We start from the raw sequence: 22,757 nt of genomic DNA on the forward strand, positions 1-22,757 counted from the left end.
CAACCGAGCCTTTTTTCTCTACTGGAATAATACAGCACATCCGTGCTCTCACCTAGAACCTGCTGCAACCAACATGAGTATTTCCACTGATTCCAGTATGCTTCAGAACATGCTCTCTCTTCTTACAATCTTCCATTATCTATTATATGCTCTGTTATTGAATGATTTCATAACCTGAATGTGGCAATAATATGCAGTGTGTATTTAATATGATTACATAATTTAAATATGTTTTGGCACAAGTCTTTTACAATCTTGTGCCAATTTCCAGACACCAGTTTTGGTGCCAGTCTCTCAGCAGCTGGACCAGCTTAATGGTCTGTCTTGTTATGAACAGTTAAAAAGTCTGCCTATCATGTTTTTCCTTTAGAAAAACAACACTTTTTAGAAAGATTAGATATCAAATAGGAATAGAGAAAGCATATGTAAGGCTTGACCTTCTCTTCAGCTTCTTATGATTGTAGAGTATCAAATCCTTTGAGTGAGAAAAACAAATTTAATTAAGCTTTTGCTTGTTTTTGTTTTTCTAAGGAGAGACCGAAGGTGCCAAACAAAAGATTTGGGATACAAAGACTCTCCCTTTGCCCATCAAACAAATCTGGGGCAGTAGAACACAGTTTGCTCAAAATACCAGCAGAAACATGACTCAAGTATCACAGGAGGCTCCTTTCTAGTTCCGCTCCATGGTAAAATTCAAGTCACTCATGAAGCACCAAGTGTCCTGCCCTGGGGCATGTTTGTCCAGGAAGTTATTCTTCTGGGTTTTATTACACTGCTATGTATTTCCATTTTGTATTCTGTAAGGTAATGGTGTGAACCTAAAGATGAACAATTCAAAATGTTCCACATCAAACTTGCACGTGGAATATGCTTTTAGGTCCTTAACTGTCTGCAAAACAAAATGTAGACCTTTGCGAAATTGCAAGCTTATCAGCTTTCAAATAATAACTCTATACAGTAGAGCTGCCACATTAAAAAATAAAATAAAAACTGATGATGTGCACTAGTAAATTCAAGGAGTATATTTCTCCTTATTCTGAGATTTTCATTTGACATAGGAAGCCATATCAAGTGCCTCCATCACTGATGGGGAACCAGTCCGTATGCAACAGGAAACACGATCAGGCATTGTTCGTAGGGCTGCTGTCCCATTAATCCACCCAAATCCTTCTATCCCCTGGTCTTCCCAGAGGTTCCTCTCATTTTAATCCCCCAAAAAATCCTAAAATCAGCGTTTCCAAGGAAGCTTTCATAATTAAGATTTCATTAATAGTTTGCATTAAAAAAAAAAAAAAAAACCAAAAAAAAATCGTTATGCAGCATTGTCAAAAATGAGACATTCCATTTCCAGCGTTCAGTTCACAAGATACAATAAGAGCGGGGGAAAATGTAATGACAAAAACAAAAAAGGTTCAAGTTTCCTTAAAAAAGACTAACCACCACCCCCTCCCCTCTGTTCAGCTGCAGTAAGGTGAAAGGCTAAATGTGGACAGAATGGTAATATGTAAGCGGTTTCTAAGCTTTCTGGTGGGAATACTTAACAGCGTAAGTATGTTTCCCCTGGAGACCTTCTCCACCATTTGGTCCAATTTCTTACTCCAAGAACTGAACCAATTCATGATGTAATGCTCCAGGGAAAACATTCCTCTCGAAAAAGAGTATCTTCCTAGGGAGAAGTTTGAAGAAAACATCTTAATATTGTTTAAACAGCTTTTGGCACGGTCATACTAGTTGCACTGCATTCAATACTGAAAGCAGAAGACAGGCAGGCTAAAAATATGGAAACGGAAAATTTTTTAGGATTTAGTTTAAGACTTCTTCTCATCTACCACCCCAAGTCCCTAGCCCTTGCCGATCCTTAATGGAATGAGAAAAAAGACATTTTCAGAAGCAGAGATTTTTTTTTTTTTGCTAATAAAAGGGGAACAATTTAAGGCTTTGGCTATTCTGTGTGTCAGTATGAAACCACATACTTAATTCTGCCTACTGCCTTATCATTTTCTTTAACTCTTACACAAAGGTGCCATTCCAAAGCACTTAACACCACAGATCTGGCTGCAACTAAGGCTCTTTGTGGCTCTATTAAGAGGCGCTATGCCAAGCGTTAGAAAAAGTTCCTGGCAGCAATGCTTTAATTTGCTTAACTTGCAGTATCTTGCGTATGCATACATTCTCTGTGCTACCAACTGCTTTGCTTCCCTTTTTGGATCATCATCCTGTGAACCAAGCTGTCGTTTCTGTGACTGGCAAGAGTCAGGCGTTGGCGTGTTAAGCAAGAGGAGAAAGCATTGGGAAGACAGACGTGAGATAAGCAAGTCAGATCAGAAGGCAGCACGCTCCAAACGGAACAGCGATGCAGGAAAACTCAGCAAGGTACAATAGACCTTTATCTATCATGAGAAGCAAGCAGTGGGAGAGGTGCAAGAGACAAATGTAAAGTGAACGCTTGAGGCTTATATTCCATAGCTTGTATTATGTAATGCCTAGCATTAAGATAAGCTACATGCATATTACCTACCCCTTATGTAAGCCTTACAAAGCTTTCCTTACAAAACACACCATGGGTTCTTAAGATTATTTTTCTTCTTGAGAGGAAGAGTAAAATGACCTTTTTATTCATCATTAATATTTTTACCCACACAATTACTTTTTCCTCAATAGCACACACGAGGATACTCAACACACCCAAGTCAGTTCAAACGTGAATTCCCTTACAACCTTAATAGATTTGCATTAGTGAATATTATTTACTACCAAAACTCAGCATTACTGACCTTCTGAACATGAAACTAAGTGCATTTGTTTGTCCAAACATTTGCATGACATAGGCAGGTTATTTATGACAAGAGTGAAGCATGGCTTCAGAAGTATCTTCGGTATAACTCAGTTGATTTAATGGACGGTGATACCAGGTCCAGGTTTTTTCACCCTGATGTTACAAGTGATGTTACAAGGCTAATAAAAAAAAAAAAAAAAAAAAAAAAGACAAAAAGCAAGAAAACTGAGTAACAACTTCATTCAAGGACAGCACAAACCCAAAACCAAACCACAGAGAGAACAAAAAGCCCCATTTTCTGATTTCTAGCTCGTTTAGTTTACTACGTCATTAGGGCTTTCAAGGAATGATCACTACTCGTTCTTGTAACTTCTCTTCAGACTTTGAGATACCTTGTTTGTAATCTTAAGTATTTAGTAATAATGATTTAAAAAATGAGGTTCTTTTATCTACTTACAAACATTAGGAGTTTTGCATATTATTTGTTCAAAGGGATTTTTGCTCCCAGGGTGGGATTATGAGAAGTAAAAGATTTGTTTGCAGGGTGGGGGCTGTCCAGGCATGGTGTCCGGCTTTGATAATTTACTTTTAGTCCTTCATTGTTACAATACTCCAAGGCCCCTGGCAATAGGTGACTAAATTAAAAGTTATTATTATTAATCATAAATATTGTTGTTCAGACTACAAAACATTTTGCACAACATGAAATCTCGGTTACAGAGTGCAAAGTCTTCACTGAACTGATTGGCAATGCTAAAAAACAGCAGTAAGCCTGCGCCATAAAGAGGTTATTTAAACTAAACTTTTGTGGAGTTGGAAGCCAGTCCATAGCAGGCTTCTGTCAAGAGGTTTTACTGCTAGTTTGCTGGGTCTTGTCTTTGCAGAATTTTCAGTTTCTGGGTAGACCCTAAACTTTTAAAGCCTTGAATCGCAACTATTTATCACCCATCAGGGAGCTACATAAAATGTATTTTCCTTCAGAATGACTATTCTCATAAAAAAATCTAATTTAAAAAAAAAAAAGACAATTAAGAATATTTTTTTTAAAATCCACAATATAGCCCAACTAACAGGGATTCTTAAGACTAAATACTATGAACCACAAAAATTAATGCCACCTGCAAGCTGTAAATATGCGTATTATTTAATTTTTTCCAAGTATTTACTTTGGCTGTTACATTCAGCTGAACAAGGCCTAAAAATTGTCAAACTAAATTCTTGTTTAAGAGTAGAGCTCTAACTACTGCCAGTTTGAGTGAAACACACATCCAGGTTTAGGGAATATGTTTTATTTATTTTGGCTGCAGCGCAGGGTAGAACATTTTCCATCCCATCCGAATGCAGTCAAAAAGGTTTTGAAATATTACACAATAAAAGCCATTCATTATATCTGTCTCCTCTCCCTTCCAAAAACAAAAATGGCTGACCAGTTCCAAATCTGTGCAGGGGGCAGGAAGATGGGAGTCAAGGGGTCACTGGAAATAACCCAAGACTAACACCAGGTTTTTCAGGTTTGAGTTAGGGAATATGTTCCATGCCCTCATTCCCAGCGCACACAGGTTTTTCTTCTTCCCCCTCCAAAGCTTGGTTAAAGTAGTTAATTGCTCTGTTATGCACAATTTACAGGACTTAGTTACAAAACTAATACATTAGCCTTCTTGTCTATAAGTCACAGGCACAACTTCATCTTTTCTACTGGGACACAGTGAAATTAGACCTTACCTTATTTCAAGTTAAAGCATTTTGATTTGCACTGTTTACCTCCTAATTTTAAAAATGGGCAATCTGAAAGAATACCTAACTACACTTTACAGTTTGTAGATTTATTTCCATTGCTTACCTACCTGTTAGCAGCTTGAAAACAAAATTTCTTTCACTGCCCACTCCTGTTCCTGTGTGCTTAAGCTATCCTTGGCATACTTCAACGGCACTTTTTTCCCCTCTCTCTCCATTTCCTTCTACATAGATCTAACAATGCTTTTCTGTTTGCTTCCTCGTGCATAGATCGGTTCATCACTAAAGTCTTTCAACGTCTAAGTGAACTGTAAGAGTGGCAGAGGATTCAGTGAGAAGGAGGAAGAGTAGAGCACAAACATTTTAGTGCATTTCCAAACAGCAACTAGACTAGCTGAACAGACAATAGTGACATTTATACACAACATTTGGTGTTTCAGTATCCCCTTCTGTTGCCCAATTAGAAGCAAGTAGAGATCTTTTTCTCTTATTTTTCAGCTTATTTTAGCTGAAGACTAGGTGAAACTTTATTTACAGCTGATTATTTCATAGAAAAAAAAAAAAAGGCACATATCCTTCTCATTATTTTCTTTCCCCTGCTTACCATGAGTGTCTGGTTGAGAAAACTATTTCTTCTGTCAATTCATATGTGAGAAAACTTGGTCATATTGCCTCCAGATTTATAACATACGTGACTCATAATTATGGCAAAATATTGGCATAAAATAATTCCTGAAAAACACTCACTTTCCTTTTAAAACTTCCTGAAAAATTCAAGTGTAAGTATTGTTATTCATTGTGTCTTCAGCTCACTAACGTTGAGCAAGTGTAAGTGAAGACCATTCCAACTGTGAAATACTCCTTACTGCTAGCTGCCAGATACTCAGCTGTCTGAAAATGTATCAAGACTGCACTTCATAGGATAGCTCAAAATGATATGTAATTACTCTTACTTATTAACGACATCATAATTACAGAGCAGCAAAATAATCAGTCTTTCTAGGACCCACCACTTGTCCTCTACATCAGTCAGAGCATGATAATTACATGGCAATCTGCTAAATGCAATTATTCGGCAATATACACTTAGTGCGAGCTATTACCGTACTTGAAGCCATTTAAAGCCTATACAATGCAGCACTTAACGTTAGTGAAGTACTTCTTTTAAAAGTACTTTGGTGCAAATAAAACTGCAGGTTGCATTAGCATGAGGAAGCTAACCTAATGTGACAGAACACCATTAAAATCTACTTCAGATAGCGCTGCAACTGACAGCTGAAAAGTAGAACCACAAACTCAAAATATCTCGACATCTGTCTGCACTTGCACACAATGTACCTTTATTTTAAGTCCTACACCCTGATGTGGCAGTGAAGATAACAGACTACTTCAGGAAGTTCTTCTGTCGATTGAATAGGGATAGTGAAGTTGCTGGTCATTCAAAGGTTAATGTTAACTCCGTTTTAGAAAAGCAAATCTGATAAATGGAACAGCATTGTTCACTCTGCTGTTCACACTCCCTGCATAACAGTCTGGCCACCAAGTTGTAGGTTACACTACTTCAGGAGTCTATAGAGATACTCCTCTGAGGAAAAGCAGCGAGTCACACGAGATCTGAACATTTAAAGTACTAAGACCATTTTGCTAGCCTTGCATGAAGAGCTCTGTCCCAAATTCCCCAGTTCCTTCCCATGCTAAAGGGCCCCAGTGTTAGCAATTCTCCAGCTCCCTATTCCATGACAGATTCTATCTCGGGTCTTAACTATTATGCAAGTCGCAAATCACCTCTTGCAACCCTAATCTCTAGTAATCAGAAAACACAGCCAGAAGAGACCTCAAGAGGCCATCTAGGCCCTATCCTTACCCCTAGGAAGGATCATATGTCATTCCTGACAGATATTTGTTTAATCTGTTCTTAAAAGCCTCCAGTGATGGAGATTCCACAACTTCCCAAGGCAATGTATTCCCATGCTCAACTATCTCTGCTGCTGGAACTTTTTCTTAATGTTTAACAGAGACATTTTTCTCTAATTTAAACACATTATTTCTTGTCCCATTCAGTACAGACATGGAGAATAGATTATTACCCCCACCCCCTTACAACAACCTTCTGTATAATTGAAGGCTTGTCTCCTCTCAAGTCCTCTCCACGTTAAGCCCTGTTAACTGCAACCTCTATTTCTCTGTAGGTTCCAACCTCACCCTCATGCAAGCCATGCAAACTGTCATCAAGCATCCACATATAATTCCTAACAACACTTCCCAACCAAACTGTGCCAGGAGGAAAATCCAAGCTGTTTCCTTCTCCCTACCCTTGTTCTTCTATTTTGGACTTGACTTATACTTCAGATCTGAAGTGCACTTAGCCTATCTGCTCAAGAAACCCCAAGGTTCTCTTCCAGTGCTGCTGTGGCTGATGCACAGGACAGCAACACCCCAAAAAGCACATTTTAAGCAGTATTTTAGATGAGGCCCTCTAGTATCATACATAGTTGTTTATTGCCTCTTCCTCCAGGACTGCTCTTCACTTGACCTAACTATTCCAAAACCAGTATTCAGTATCAGACACCCACCGTCTCCAAAGCTTTCACTCACTGCGAGATTTGGTACCCAAAAGCTGTTAGGTAATTCCTACCATCCCAGCTGCAAACGTAGTGCTCTACTGGGTTTAAGAATGCAACATGACTTCCATATAGAAAGTCGTGTCTGAACACAGTGCGTAAGCATTTCACTGTTCCAGATTCATTTCAGCGCATACTTCAGTTGCTGGTTTGATTCTTTTTGAATGTTAAAAGGAGCAGCTACTATTAGCTTTAATCTCAAGGAACTTTAAGTTTATCCTTAGCTAGTACCTCTTCAAAGATTTTGTACATTATGCTGCTATTTCCTAATTCAGTTACAACCATAAAAACTCATGTCAGACTGCCCTCTCCCGGCAAGCCAAAGTACTGCTATCACAACGAGACTCGACCCAAGGAACTACGCCGTTTCCAAATCTAGAATTTTCACTGTGACACAAAAGCAACCCCCAAAATAAAAGATCAACGAAACTGTTTTGATAACTTCAGTAATGTTTCTGAAGTAGCATGTGATGAACAGCACTTCGGTAGTGAAGTTTCTTTCAAGTTGCCTTAGGAGTTTGTGTCTTGGGAAAAACTGATGATGTCTGTAAAGAAAAATAAAACATGCAAAAAAATGAAACTGTTCTGTTTGCTTTTAAGCTTTATAAAAGCAGCCAAGTACATACAGTATTTTATTCCACATCAATAATGTTACAAACAAGGTCACGTAAGAGATCATTTTCAACAGAAAGCTATTTCCTTCAAGCTGGCACAGGTATTTCACTAGGGCCGAAACAGAACAGTATGAAAAATGAAAGCAACAGCAACTGTTTAAGTAGACCACCTACAGTCATCACTTTTTATTACACTGTTCAAACTAGAAAAATGAAAACAGTAAGAAGACAGGCCAACCACTGAATAATACGCACTGTATTTAGTACACATACACCGAAGACTGGAAATGTCCAGAAACGAATTACAGCTTTATTGTATGATGAAGGTTTCACTTCCCTTAGCCAATTTCATTTTTTAAAATTAATTTTATAAGCAATAAATATTTAAAAGCTTTTTTTTTAATGACTAACCCTCACACCAGAGAAGCAGAATTCATTAACTCTTTCTAACACTAAATTTAGTCTTGCTTATAGGAACTCTACCCCTGCTCGTGTCCAAAAGGTAAAGCAAAGTCTGTTCAGAAGATGGTAACGGCTTCCCCGCCTTCGGCTCCTCCCCTTCAAGCCAGAAGTGATTTCTTTCTTATTTGCAGAGAAATCTCAAGGGGGTTTTTAGGATATTTTTGAAATCTGGAAGAAAATTCATGCAGATTTCAAAAGCAATCTATAAGGAATGATCAAGCACACAGGAAACATCAACACTTCAAGCAATTCTTTTTTTCAAGCTGAAAGGGCATACTTTACAACATGATTTAACTGCCAAAGACAAATTCACGTCTTCTTTACTTCAATTCAACTTCAAAAATGTAACAAAATCTTAAGCTTGAATCCTGTTCTTTTCAAAAAGAGTTGCAGAAAAAAAATAAATAGTCATTTGCTGAGGTTTTTTATAATATTAACATTAATTGCTATTGCTCTGTAGTCAGCACTAAACTATACAAACGCGTAAGCAAGGACGTACCCTACAATGAAGAGGTGACGTCAAATTCAGTTCATCATGGCTGAAAAAAATTTTATCTCTTGATTAAGCTGCCATGACCAGACCAATGCTCTGAGCCAAGCTAGGTCCTCCACACAGTTCTGATCCTCAAGCATTTTAGGCATTAAGACAAGGAAAATCAGTTCTAAGTTACCCAGAAAATTATTTAGGAAACAGTAAGTAAGGAAATGTAAGTGGGAGAAAGAAGAAAACAGCACTTAAACAGAGAGAACATAAGGATCTAATACTGACCTTCACTTCAGAAAATTAGAGATCGCTGAAACCTCGCTAAACGTTAGAGTTATTTTCAAGAGGTACTTCTATTTCTTCATGGTTACATCTGTCCTTCCTAGCTACAGAATTTGTTATGCTCCTTTTCCGGGTTTGAGACCAAGTTCTTGTTTCTTGAGGTGTGGATACACACATGTTTCTCCTCCTACATCTTCTGTAAGGACTACCAGCAAGATTACCAGAGTCATTGTTCTCCTTCCCTGGTGCTGAAAACTGGGTGAGATTTTGTTGTTTATGGTGAATGTTCTCAGATTCCATAAGGATGGATGTGCTGCTTCTCCTGAGTTTGGAAGCAGAAGCTAGCAGGTTCTTTTGAACCTCACTGGGTACTTGAATCCATGCAAGTCCTTCAGTGTCTGCCCCTTTACATAATCTCATGCTGCGCTTCACTCTTTTTTCAGCACTGTTATTGTTCTTTCTTCTAGAAGGCTCCAAGGAGTCGTTTTCGAGCCGAGGAGCACATAAGAATTCTTCCACATTGAAAGAAGAAACTAGAAGATCGGAAGCAGAAGCTAGCAGGTTCTCTTGAACCTCACTGGGCACTTGAATCCATGCAAGTCCTTCAGTGTCTGCCCCTTTACATAATCTCATGCTGCGCTTCACTCTTTTTTCAGCACTGTTACTGTTCTTTCTTCTAGAAGGCTCTAAGGAGTCGTTTTCTAGCCGAGGAGCAGATAAGAATTCTTCCACATTGAAAGAAGAAACTAGAAGATCATTTCCAGTTATTTCCAATTTTTCAACAGGAGGAAAATTGATGGTACTACTACTTCTTCCTCTTGGTGGATTATCTCTTACAGAATCCTCTCGTGGACACCGAGCTCCTTGTGCACCCTCATGTACACCAGTGCCCTGTTGTTCCAGAAATTCTAGCCCGGTTAGCTGTTCTGCCTTATTTAGGAGATTTCCTTGTAATTTCTCATTTTCTATCAAGGAACTACTTTCTTTTTCCTCTTCTACACATGCAGTCTCTTTAACTTGTTGGAAACAGTCAGATGTATCAAAAGAACACTTCACGTCTGGCACAATGTTTGAAAGCTAGGGGGTAAAAAAAAAAAAAAAAAAAGGTGGGGAGGTGTGTCAGAATAGGCAAAAAATAACCAACAAACTGGTTTCAAACAGCTGATAACTAAACAACTGCTGCAGTTTTCCTCACTAAGTCAAGTCATTCTCAAAAAACCCCAGCTGATGCATAGAATCCTGCATGATGGAAACTGCTCCAGTGTGGGGCCAAATTAATGTCCCTTGAGGCCTTGTTCAGTTGTGTTCCGACTCTTTCCTTCCAAGGATGGAGATTCCATGGCCTCTCCAAGCAGCCTGTTCCAATATTTAATCACTCTGGGTTTTTTTTCCCCCCAAACATTACTTTGTTGATGGTACAACATCAAACACAACTCTAACTTACTTTCTAGCAGTATCCTTAAGACTATCAGTTACCTTATGACCAGTGGCAGAAGCAGACTCCAGATCACCACCCGACACCTGGAATGCCGTATCATGGGAGCTGCTGGCTTCTGCAGTGTCCATGTCCTTAAAGCTTGGATTTGTATGAACTGCACAAATGTTTTTCCCTCTCATTTCTTCAACCACTGGCTCCTGTCGAACATCCTTGCAAGCCTTCCCAGATTGGGCGTTATCTAAAAATACGGCTTCTGAATTAGAATAAACACATGGTTACTTGACTCTACCTGTGAAAGTACAAAATTTTTTTGAAATATTACAACAAAAGCTTTATAGTATTTTACTTACAGAAAGGTAAACTTCTAAACAACCATTCCAGATAACTAGTGAAAAAAACACAACCAAACAACAAAAAAACCAGAAAACTGCTGCACGTCTCTTCAATATTCACGCATAACTTACTGATAATTTCATAGTCTTTGAAACTAGTATCTAGTCAAAGTACAGAGAGGCTTTTTTTTTTTTTCTTTGTCAGCTTTACACTTGAGTCTAACAAGACTTAAATTTAGCCAGCTGGAGATTACTAAGCTATTAGATCCTCTGGACTCTACTATTACATTACAGAAGCAATTAAGACAAAAAAAAAATGCATAGTGGGCTCTTTACCTAGCCACTGAACTCAAGATAAGTATCAATAGGGTGGGCTTTCTTATGTAACCATTAAAGTATTAGAAGCAACAGAAAAAGAACAAGGCAAAACAGAACTAAAAACCACATTACCTGAAAAAAATTCTTTTGCTTTTGGCGATTTTGGAGATGAGGCAAACGAGCAAGCCTCTGGAATTTCAGGGATAGGGCTGAGAAGAGGTTTCTTAGAAGCCATCTCTCTTTCCATATATAAAGGTTTTTCTTCTACCTTTTTCTTCCTTCTTTTCCCATAGCTTGTATGTTTTCTTTTCTGAAAATATCAGGAATATTGAACACAACACGATGTAATTGTCATGATCCTGTACGGAATTTTTCTAATAAATAAGTGACACCATTACTGGATTTTGATGGATAACAGTTGTTTCCCCTAAAACAGAACTTCCACTTTTCTGCCATCTCCAAATTAATCTAAAAAACTCAAAGCAAAGGAGAATTACTTCTCAAACATGAGATCTGATGTGTCAAAGAAATTAGTCTTTCAGCTCAAAAACCACAGATTCTTCATTCCTACTAGGTTTGAAAATGAGTATGTGCTTTCTCTCCCAATAGAGTAAAACAAAACCCTTCCTCAGCTCTCACACCTTTACAAATACTTAACTAGCACATAACTGAGCAAGTTCAAAGAACTACTACAGCATATCCTTGGTACACTTGGTAGAAGAACCCAAAGCTCATTTTCTGTCCCTGAAGGCTGAAAAGCGACACCCCGCCCCCTCACCTCCATAAAGTATCCTTTTTGCCCTGCAAGTTTTCTTACTGACAGGCAGTAAGAAAAAGGGGTGCGGTGGTAAGTGCAGGAAAAGAAGACAGGCATGAAGAGAATAGTGGCAGCAACAGGAAACACAACAGCCTTTAGAAAAATTTTGCTACAAACAAACTAATCACATAAAACACACAAGAAAGAAGAGACACATGGACAGAGTAATGAAGGCAGCACTCGCTGACTGCAGTGGGCTGTCACCTACTTGTGTCTTTTTGGCAGCAGATATGGTTATATCCTTTTGTCTTTGAAACTTATTCTTTCTTGGATTTTTAGTATCTTTAGCATTGTTAGTATTTATGGACGTTGAGATGCTGACATCAGTCCCCTTTGAAATAGGGCCACACTGTTGAGGAACATGAATTTTAAGCCGTTGGGGTGCACATGCATACGCTTTTGTAAAAAACAACACACCAGAGTCCTACAGTCATAAGAAGCACATTGTAATTAGTCTCCATTATTTTGTATAGCACATTGTAATTAGTCTCCATTATTTTATATATGAGGTCATAAGAGGTACACACAACTGGAAATAAAGATCTCCAGAGCTAGTCTCTTCACACAGTACAGTATAGTTGTATTTGTACAGAAAGGACATTCTAATGAGAAAATGGTAGATTTTCATCTTCAAGCTATTTGTTTCAGAGAAGATAGGTTGTTACTTTTTTCATATTATTTTTTTGTTCCTGCAATAAAGCACAATAGAACTGTACAACACCGAAGCCTGAAAACCTTTCTTACAGAAATTGTTGTACACTAAATTTATGGACCTCAAAATTCCAGCTACCAGAAAAGATACACGTATGATACTCTGCCTGCCTCATGGCTGGCAGACAACAAGGTTAACAAGACCGGACTTGGGAACACAACCACATTTTCAGTGATACCAAAAGTCATCACAGGTTGCAGAATAAACTTGACTTTATTAGCCTCTATCTCATGTTCCTATGTAGCAAAGAAATTAAACCAAATAGAAAAATTAGACAGAAAACTTTGTTTCCTTTCTCCTCGATTTACTGTGATTGTATGCTTTAATTCCCATGAGTGGAGCCCTGATCCCAAGAATGAAAGTCTGAATAAATCTCTTCTAAATTTTGTCAGACTGTTTGGGAAAGTTCATGGAAAATTCAATAGAAATAGTAAATTTAAGTATCAAGCTATAACCACTTTCACTCAAAAACGAGATTTCCTTAAAACAATTACCTGCACTAACAAGAGATATTTCCACATACCTGAATAATCCTCATACCTGAGGCTGTAAAAACTCTTACTAGCATCAGGAGGCATAAAAGATAACAATTCTGCCTGAATAAGTTAAAAAAATCAAACCAAACATCATCACTAAAAAAACCCAAAACTTACCTTCCTTTTTCTAGAAGTTTTTCTCATATCAGATTTGTCAGTTTCTGCTATTATATATGAAGAAAATAAGAGTATTGATTCAGTTTTAACACAAAGTTAATCACATTTTGAGGAAATGATTCACATAATTTCTAACATTACGCACAGTGTGTTTAGTCATCTTAGTCCTGATTAAATAGTGAATTAAGTCTTAAGAACTATCAAACATGTTAAGATTATAAAAAAAACAACCTTAACAGCTTGCTTTACAAAACAGAGCAAAGCAAAACTTGTAAGGATTTGGCAACAAAATAATTAGCGCTTGCGCAGCTTTCATAGAGATACATCCATATACATCCACAACTGCTTTTCAAGGTTTTTTATTCTTGCCTTCCTTGCTGTTTTAAAAACATCAAAATTACAATATCTGAATCAAGATAGCAAGCCAATTACTTAAAGCAGTAAGTCCAGTCAGATCAGCCACTTTCACAGAAAAATACCACAACGTCAAACAACGGGTAAACACTGCAGCTACTGCAAAGACCTTTAGAAGGAAGCAGCAGCATTTAAATTTTAGCACAATTGAAACAGCCCCCCCCGTATAAAAACAAAACACCCCTGTGTCATCTCTCAATTTTCAGATACAGAAAGATGCACTAGTGACAAAAATACAAGTTGGAGTTACCTTCTGCATTTTCAACAGGTAAGACGTCTCCTGCAGCAACAGAGCCCTCCAGCAACTCTTGAAGAGGCTCAACACATTCCTTTAAACAAAGGAAAAGTTTATTTTCTTTAGCAATATACTCTATTGATACATATAGAAAACGACCTCGTCCATTATTTTTTGGAACAGCCAGGCAATTATTATTTTTTCCCCCTTAAAGAATGCAGCAGCTCATTTGCTGTATATGGCAAAAAAAATACAGTATCAAAAGTATATGAATAAGCCAAGGCAAAAACATTTTATATGCTACCAGTACTCAGCTTTAAACATAGCTCTACAGGCCAAAATGCTATTTAGAATTCATAAAGCAGAAGAAAAAGCTGTCATTCTAAAGCTTCAAGCAGACAATTTAATATTTCAGCAATTTCTTTTCAAAACCACACAGACCAAAGAAAAAATGAAACAAAAACTGAACGTTCGCAGAGACCAAAAGGCTATTTTAATAGCTACAAACAAAACAACAAGCCAACAAACAAAACCAAGAAATACCATATCACAACAAAAAAACTTACATCAACGCAGTCAAAGTTCGGCTGGGTTAATGGTTCTTCAATGAGACTCGACACTACAACGAGGCTATGACTGTTTAATCTTGGATGATGGCCTGGCATTGCTCCTTTGCGCAATGGAGTATTTGCAGGCAAAGTTTCATCAAATATTTCTGGGCTTAGAACTTCTCCAAAAGTAACTTTTCTTTTCTTTGAAGGTTTTTCAGAGCTGTGTCTTTCGGCTTCCTCTATCATAATAAAATACACAGACTGCTTAGTGAACTTGGAACTTTCACAGAGCACTTTTCAAGGTCTTTTTATGGGTCATAACATTCTTTCAGAAATCAGACACACTCCCCAAACAGCAAAATACCACCTTTACATGTCCTGTATTAATTAAAGGAGAAAGAAAATAGAAGACTAGAAATGACTAGCTGTTCCACAATTCCAGCTGACAAGTGTAAAATTTCTTGAAAAAACAGGTGATTCTGTTCTAGTGTTAGAGGCTTCCTGAAGCTTGGTGTGGGATTTTTTTTTTTTTTAATAGTCATTATTTTCCTTGACAACTTTATTTTCTGCTTCACACAGTAGGATGCCACACATGAGCTGCTTCAGTGGTGGTTAATGCACATCACTCTTCAGATTTAGCAAAGATACAAAACCTTCTGAACCCACATAATACTCTACCTATTTAAAAAACAAAAGGAGAATCTGACCTGTTTGCAGTGATTCAAAGATCTCAGCACAATTGGAGACTGCAAGAGACTCACCTCCTCCTCCGGCAACTGCATCATTTGAGTGTTCCTATCAAATTTAAACAAGACAATCATCTATTCAATACAATTTAATTAAAATACTGTCCTCGTTTAAATCAAAAGTGAAAATAACTTTTTTTCTGTAAGCAACATTGAATAATCAGTCCTATTGCTTAAAAAAACTACTTGTTTTCTAAACCAACAGAACAACATGCATCTGGATCTTCCCATAGCGTTAAAACTTGAAGTAAAGCTTCCAAAATGACCAAACAGCGAACAGATACCTGTTGATAGTATTACATTGTTTCCAATGCATGTCAAAAAGTATTTTTAACAACAATTCAACTTCTGGTAGTCCAATAATGACTACAGAATTTCATCTTTAGTACCTCCAAGCCAGTTAACCAACCTTCATGCTATCCATTAATGGCTTCGTTGGCATTTTCTTCAATACAGATTGCAGGTGGGAGCCCCTCAGTGCATGGCCACCTAATGAACTCTCTCCCGTTCGAAGTGGTGTGACTGGTGACTTGCTTTCATCAAGTATTTCCAAGCTCAGTTCTGCAAAATTAACTTGCTTACCTCTTAAATCAGATATAACACTACTACTACTGTCTCTAGTGACGTGGTCAGAACTGAAATCTTTAGAGCAAGTAGACAGGACAATTAAAGACTGAAGTAAAATGGAGAAGACCTTAATATTAGCAACATGAACTACAAACGTACACGCCTCCATAGATTCTGTCCATCAACATCACAAAAAGAAATAAATCAATTTGTTTCTACATTTCTGCTATTATTGTACCACGTTTACAAAACATACAACAGCAAAAAGGAAGCACCACATGAAGGAAAAAGACATTTTGCATAAGGATTTCTCTCAGCCATGTACACTGGGGGCAGGGGGAAGATCCATATTCTCTAACACAGGGAGGGACTCTGTGCAATGACATCCCTCTCTCCTTCACAGGCATGAACTATTCAACCATACTTTTCCCTAAAAATGGCCTGGCTAGCAAAATCAAGGAAAACTAAACAATTATTCCCAGCCTGTGTCTCAGTTTGAAGTTGCTTTTTCTATCAGAATCGAACTGCTAACACACCACTCAAGAGGCCCTAGCCCACCTTCCAAATATTTCAGCTCCTCTCATAAAAGCTGTTTCCTTCCTATGAATTGTGCTTAAGTAAAAACACGTTTAATGCTGTGCTATACTGAACGAGCTCTCAATTCAGTTCTTAATCTGGGATTTGAGCCTTCTCTGCAGCAGCACTTGAACAGATCATTATTTGTAGTACTTTTTTTTTTTTTTTTTTTAATTCCCTCATCAGCCTTATGTCAGTTATATCAGGTTTCTACTAGATTATAAATTGTAGACTAGACGACAGACGTGGAATGACTGCTTATGAAACATTTCCTTACAAATATTCTAAGTATTTTTACTTTCTAATAAGAATATAACAAAGATTATGATAGTGATGAATCTCTTACCGTGGCCTGTTTCTAAGGTGCCCCTAATCAGAACAGTCTCCAAAGAGTCAGTAGGACTGTGTTGCTCATAAACCCATTCCTAGAAGAAAAAGTTACAACATTTTAAATATATCGCACCCCTTTATATACACATCCACACAACACGATAAAGAAATAAAAAACCATTTGCAAATGCTGCCTTTTAAAATGGCATGAACTCTGGAGTTCTTTTAATCCCATTGACAAGGATTTCAGAGTTCTCTCGATCATCCACTACTTCCGTTAAATTTCTTTTCCCAAAATGCCAACGCTAAATGCTTAAAAGGATTAGACATCAGAAATGCAAAAAAAAGACGGCACAAAAAACCTGTGTATTTTAATAACTAATTTAAGAAGTTTCTTCCTAACCTCCATACAACTGTTAGACTATCACCGCTGTTTTACAGCTCGGAGGCTGCTAGGTCCAGCAGCATCAGAGGACATCCCTAGCAAAATAGACTGCAGCTTCACTGCTTTCATATGTGACACTAATAAGAGGATCATTAGAGATACCTATATAGAAAACAAACTAGCTTCTCCATCTGTATACAAGTGCATCTTTTTTTTTTTTTGCATGGAATAATCAAATAAGCGTTGAGCAGTTGTAAGGTGAAGATTAAAATTTGCATTTGAATCCATCCCAATGATCAATAAAGCTGATTTTGACATTTGGAAAAAGCTGTATTTGCCAGATGTGTGAATATGACATCTCGCATAGCTACAGCTGTGGATTCAAAAGAACTGAGACATACTGAGATTTTATTAATAGAATAAAATAAGCTGTTCCATGTGATTATCAGAAAACAGTATAATCTTATTGACTACAGCAGCTTATAGCATCCACATTCAAACAGGCACATGTAAAAGAAAACTGCAGGTATCTGAGGTTAGGCTACATTCATGTTCATCCCAATGGATCAGTGTCCATTCCAGATTTTGCTTCCTTTGACTTATCATAAGACAACGTGAAATTCTTAAATGGGAGATTTGCTGCGCTATTTCTTTTCTGTGTTCTTTGCCCACACTTACGTAAGTACCTTTGAAACAGCAGCAGCAGGTTCGGTGACAGTCACACCTTGGCCCGAAGACAAGATGGTGCAGATCTTGAGATCAGACTTACTGCTGTGGATCAAATTTTGTCTTAAACTGTCTTTCAAATCAGCTCCATTGCAGTCTGATGTGAACTTTCCACTCCAGCGATCCACGTTCCTCTCTTTTGTAAAAGGTACTTTGATCTGAGCTGCATCAATTAAAAACAAAACAAAAACCAAACAACAAACCACAAAGACAAGCTTCAGATTTTTCAATGAATACTCTTTTTGTGTTTCTTCACCTAAAGGATGGTGAGATTCAAAGAGCTAGGCAATTTTCTAGTCAGGAAAAATAAAAACACATGCATTTTTTAGTTCTACTTTGAAAATAACATTACCAAATCTTCAAAACAAAGCAATTTATTCTTTTCATATAAATATTAAGACCACCAATACCAGAGATGCATCGTAGCTTGTTTTACACTATCCTTTTCTCACAGTTGCCACAGTACTGCCTTGACTTGCTTTTGCAATAGTTACTACTTTCCCTAAGAAATAAGGACGTTAGCACCACAGTAATGTAATGTCTAAAATTGCTGCACGTAAAAGTTATTAAACAAAGGTCTGCGCTTTATGATCAAGACAGTTAACAGTTACAACAGCTAAAACCAGTTGTCATAAAAACCATTCTGTTTCATAGAAAAAAAGTGTAAAAACACTAACGCTTACTGAAAAGTAAATTAAAGGGTATAAATCTACAAAGTAAAACTAAGAAAATGGTCACCAAAAATAGTAGTCTTCATTTTCCTTTGGGGGTTACTCTGAGAAACCCCTATGCAGGATGCACTAAAAAATAAGATAGATTTAAACAAACAAACCCCCCTCCATCAGTCCTCATAAAGGAAGATTTTCTTTTTGGTTTATATTAAGTGTTTGTAGTTTCGTACTTTTGGGCCTAAAGGAAGACCTGATGTTTAAGATAAATCATTGACCAGAAATATAATCAACTTACAAGAGCCTGCTTCCTGGGAAGCACCATCCACTTCAGCCTCTTCTATTGATTTAAAAAATGTTGAGAAGCTATCAATCTTGTCCTTCAACGACCTGATGTTTCCATGTCTATCCTGCTAAAACAAAATTAATCTCATGAAACTTTTCTTCCGCTGCCCAAGATGACATGGGCTTTACTGCTTTGTATTTGTACTTTGGCGTAAAACAAACTCAGAGAAGCAGCAAATCTTGTACTTAATCTGGCTGCCATTTCAGTTGTATGGTAAAAATATGCAAAAAAGGAATGGCATCAAGAAATTTGTTAAGTTTTACTGGCTTTCATAACCTGTCCCCAAAATTTGTTTTCTGACAGTCTGTGCTAGTTTGAGTGAAGAACAAGTCCGACCGAAAAACAAGTCACTTATGCTAGTATTTACTTCACTTTGAACTATCAACACTTTCATTAGCAAAAAATCAAGCATGGCAAAGGCAGGAAAGTGAAGGTTATGGCAAACAAAAGTTAAAATCTATCAGCAAGCCAGACACGGAGAAAGGACTGCAGGCTCCACACAAACAAAACCTCTAACATCCCCGTATTCTTAAGTAAGGTGTCCAATGGAAGCCAATAAAATTAAGGCCATGGTTATTCTTTCTGGCTTCTTCCTGAGACTTGCCTTCTCTTCTTTCTGCAAGCTTACGTTGTTTCCTGGGAGGAACTACACTGACACATTAGACATTTAAGAAAGACTCTCTCACCTGTGTAAAAGCTTCATTTTGCCTGTTGCTTCTCTGTTGGGCAAGGAATTGAATAAGACTGTTATTTTCTGGTGACCCCCGTACTCCAATTGATGATCTTCGCCGAAATTTTAAAGTTGAAGATTTCCCTGAAATTGAGACAAGAAGGGTGGGGATAACTTCCTTTGTAAGAATATCTAAAGCTTTAAAATGGCAAGTTTTTTCTTTTTATTTTAAGAGTGGATTATGCTATTTATGAAAACATCCAAAGTTACCTGCTCAGCTCAAGAAACCTTCTTGAGCAAAAGCAAATTAACTTCCTAAAGGCAAGTTAAATATTAACTAAACCGTACACCAAATGAGGAACAGTCTTTCACTTTTAGACTTGCTAGTTAAGGAGCTGCGTACCAATACTTGCAGGATTTGTCTTACTACTCCTTTGTAAAACTCGCTGATGAACTGGACACAAAAAAGTTAATGAGTGAATTATAGCAGCATCGTATCACAGACCTATCCTTGGGCGTGTTCAAACTCAGCCAGACAACCCAAACCTGACCTAAATCGAAGTCTTTGGTAAGAGGTTGGACTAGATGACCTCCAGATGTCCCTCTGAGGACAACACTCATTAGTCACTCCAGCCTTACCTATAGATGGTTCAGTAAAACTTTCTTGACTAATCCCAAATTCAGCAATTGTTACAGTTGCAAAATCAACAGATTTTTTCTTCGGTTTCTCTGATATTCCACAATCAGGTTTTTCTTCTGCTTTGTCCCTATTAGGTGTCAAGTAGCATTCACCCTCCAAAGAAACAGGTGTACTTGAAAACTTCTCCTCACTGTTCACAGGCAAGGTAGAGTCACCGACCATATCCCCTTTTGGCGTATCAAAAAAGGATTCAGTAATCTGGCAGCTAGCATCCTCCCTGTGGTACGATTCCTTCAGAAGGCCTTTGCTGTATTTCGGGATGTATCTCTGCAACTGCGCCTGGACCCCATCACTTAAATTCTCCTTTGTGGATGCCTTTACAACTTTTAATTTAGTCACTGTGCAAACCTTCTGGTCTTCGGACAGATCAGGGAAAGAGGCTTCTACCTTCTCTGCAGTACACGTACTCTCATTTTTTCTAACTTTCAGGGGAACTTTTACATTCTTAGATTGTCTGTGCATTGTTAGTGATTTAAGAAACATTCATTCAATCTTTGCTTTCTTGTAATCACAGATACCTATCAAAAGGAAAATAAGGTAGTTTAATAGTTTGCTAAAGAGCAAGAGTTTGGTAACATTCACAAATTTCTACCAAATCTAGGATTTTCCTGGAACAAGGCATTTAACAGCATGGCAGAAAGGGAAAGTCTTATCTCCAGAAAGCTACACAGAAAGGCTACGCTATAAAGAAAAATACACAGCAATATAAACCTGCAATGGAAGTGTTTTGTGAGTAAGGAAATACAAGGCAGTGCTTTCACTCAAGCTTCATGTTAGGGTCCAACACGTTAAGCACAATCACACTGCAATTGTTTTGCTATAAGCATGGCAACAAGTATTAGCAGTTTAATACTAACTGGAGAAACGTACAACTGACATATTTTGCATTAAATTTCCTGGATTTTAAGTTAAGCATGTAGAATTCAATAACATAAGCCTGAAACTTTAGTTCCACAAATTTACCTGTTTTGCGTAATGCAAATTAAGTCGTTAAACACGGCACACAACTTCTTTTTAAGCCCACACTAAGCTGAAGCCTACACGGACCTGGTTACACAAACGAGAGGTGACTGTATGAGGGAGCAGCCCCCCAACACCGGCCCTTCCCGGGGTGGCCCCTGCCCCCAAGGGCTCCCCATACGAATCCCCCTTTCCCAGGCATCCCAATTCCCTCAGCACCCATCCCTTGGGCCCTACCCCAGTTCCCTCAGCACTCGCCCCTCGGGACCCCCCCCATTCCCTCAGCACTCACCCCTCGGGACACTCCCCCCCCCAGTTCCCTCAGCATTCGCCCCTCAGGACCCCCCCCATTCCCTCAGCATTCGCCCCTCAGGACCCCCCCCAGTTCCCTCAGCACTCGCCCCTCAGGACCCCCCCCAGTTCCCTCAGCACTCGCCCCTCGGGACCCCCCCCATTCCCTCAGCACTCGCCCCTCGGGACACTCCCCCCCCCAGTTCCCTCAGCATTCGCCCCTCAGGACCCCCCCCAGTTCCCTCAGCACTCGCCCCTCAGGACCCCCCCCAGTTCCCTCAGCATTCGCCCCTCAGGACCCCCCCCAGTTCCCTCAGCACTCGCCCCTCAGGACCCCCCCCAGTTCCCTCAGCACTCGCCCCTCAGGACCCCCCCCCAGTTCCCTCAGCACTCGCCCCTCGGGACACCCCCCATTCCCTCAGCACTCGCCCCTCGGGACACCCCCCCATTCCCTCAGCACTCGCCCCTCGGGACACTCCCCCCCCCAGTTCCCTCAGCATTCGCCCCTCAGGACCCCCCCCAGTTCCCTCAGCACTCGCCCCTCAGGACCCCCCCCAGTTCCCTCAGCACTCGCCCCTCGGGACACCCCCCATTCCCTCAGCACTCGCCCCTCGGGACACCCCCCCATTCCCTCAGCACTCGCCCCTCGGGACACCCCCCCCCAGTTCCCTCAGCACTCGCCCCTCGGGACACCCCCCCATTCCCTCAGCACTCGCCCCTCGGGACACCCCCCCATTCCCTCAGCACTCGCCCCTCGGGACACCCCCCATTCCCTCAGCACTCACCCCTCGGGACCCCCCCCAGTTCCCTCAGCACTCACCCCTCGGGACACCCCCCATTCCCTCAGCACTCACCCCTCGGGACACCCCCCATTCCCTCAGCACTCGCCCCTCGGGACACCCCCCATTCCCTCAGCACTCGCCCCTCGGGACACCCCCCATTCCCTCAGCACTCGCCCCTCGGGACACTCTCCCCCCCCCAGTTCCCTCAGCACTCGCCCCTCGGGCATTCCCCCCTCGGGCATTCCCCCCTCAGCCACCCTCCCAGCGCCCCCCGCTCCTTTACATCCCCTCACCAACACACCCCATCTCCTCCCGCCCCCCAAACCCTCCGGCTCTCCCCACCTTACCACCCCACCCCCGCGCTCCTCACGCCCACCCCAACGCGCACCAGCGCCGCCGCCGCACGGTACCCGCCTCCCACATTCAAACCGGGCCGCCGCACCGCAGCGCATACCTCCGCGCTCCGCCCCCACCCCCCCCACTCGCCCACCCCTCTCGGCACCGACGGCCAGGCAGCGCGCTCATGGCTACGCGGGGGGAAGGCGGCTGTCGGGAGCCGGTGCCGTG

The 22,757-nt window shown here is 39.9% G+C and overlaps 1 protein-coding gene across 5 annotated transcripts in view; it reads right to left on the reverse strand.

Annotated features, from left to right (window-relative positions):
• The window catches only part of CDCA2 (cell division cycle associated 2), a 112,853-nt gene extending 90,198 nt beyond the window's left edge, over positions 1–22,655 (reverse strand). For 2 of the 5 annotated variants that reach the window (XM_037371398.1, XM_037371397.1), the window contains exons 1-18: positions 22,579–22,655; positions 21,121–21,204; positions 20,097–20,675; positions 19,474–19,601; positions 18,740–18,854; positions 17,734–17,936; positions 16,679–16,757; positions 15,599–15,831; positions 15,151–15,238; positions 14,459–14,682; positions 13,908–13,986; positions 13,244–13,290; positions 12,087–12,227; positions 11,194–11,371; positions 10,450–10,664; positions 8,977–10,050; positions 4,621–7,676; positions 2,775–2,955 (exon numbers count right to left, since the gene is read on the reverse strand). In XM_037371398.1, coding sequence (XP_037227295.1) covers positions 9,013–10,050; positions 10,450–10,664; positions 11,194–11,371; positions 12,087–12,227; positions 13,244–13,290; positions 13,908–13,986; positions 14,459–14,682; positions 15,151–15,238; positions 15,599–15,831; positions 16,679–16,757; positions 17,734–17,936; positions 18,740–18,854; positions 19,474–19,601; positions 20,097–20,640 — 3,312 coding nt within the window. In that variant the 5' untranslated portion in view covers positions 20,641–20,675; positions 21,121–21,204; positions 22,579–22,655 and the 3' untranslated portion in view covers positions 2,775–2,955; positions 4,621–7,676; positions 8,977–9,012. Of the gene's footprint in view, positions 1–2,774; positions 2,956–4,049; positions 7,677–7,714; positions 8,376–8,976; positions 10,051–10,449; positions 10,665–11,193; positions 11,372–12,086; positions 12,228–13,243; positions 13,291–13,907; positions 13,987–14,458; positions 14,683–15,150; positions 15,239–15,598; positions 15,832–16,678; positions 16,758–17,733; positions 17,937–18,739; positions 18,855–19,473; positions 19,602–20,096; positions 20,676–21,120; positions 21,205–22,578 lie in introns of those variants that run through there. The other 3 variants (XM_037371402.1, XM_037371399.1, XM_037371401.1) reach the window with 3 other exon arrangements.
• Between the last annotated feature and the right edge of the window lie 102 nt (positions 22,656–22,757).

Source organism: Falco rusticolus, chromosome 20 (assembly GCF_015220075.1).
Source record: "Falco rusticolus isolate bFalRus1 chromosome 20, bFalRus1.pri, whole genome shotgun sequence".
NCBI classification, from domain to species: Eukaryota; Metazoa; Chordata; class Aves; order Falconiformes; family Falconidae; genus Falco; species Falco rusticolus.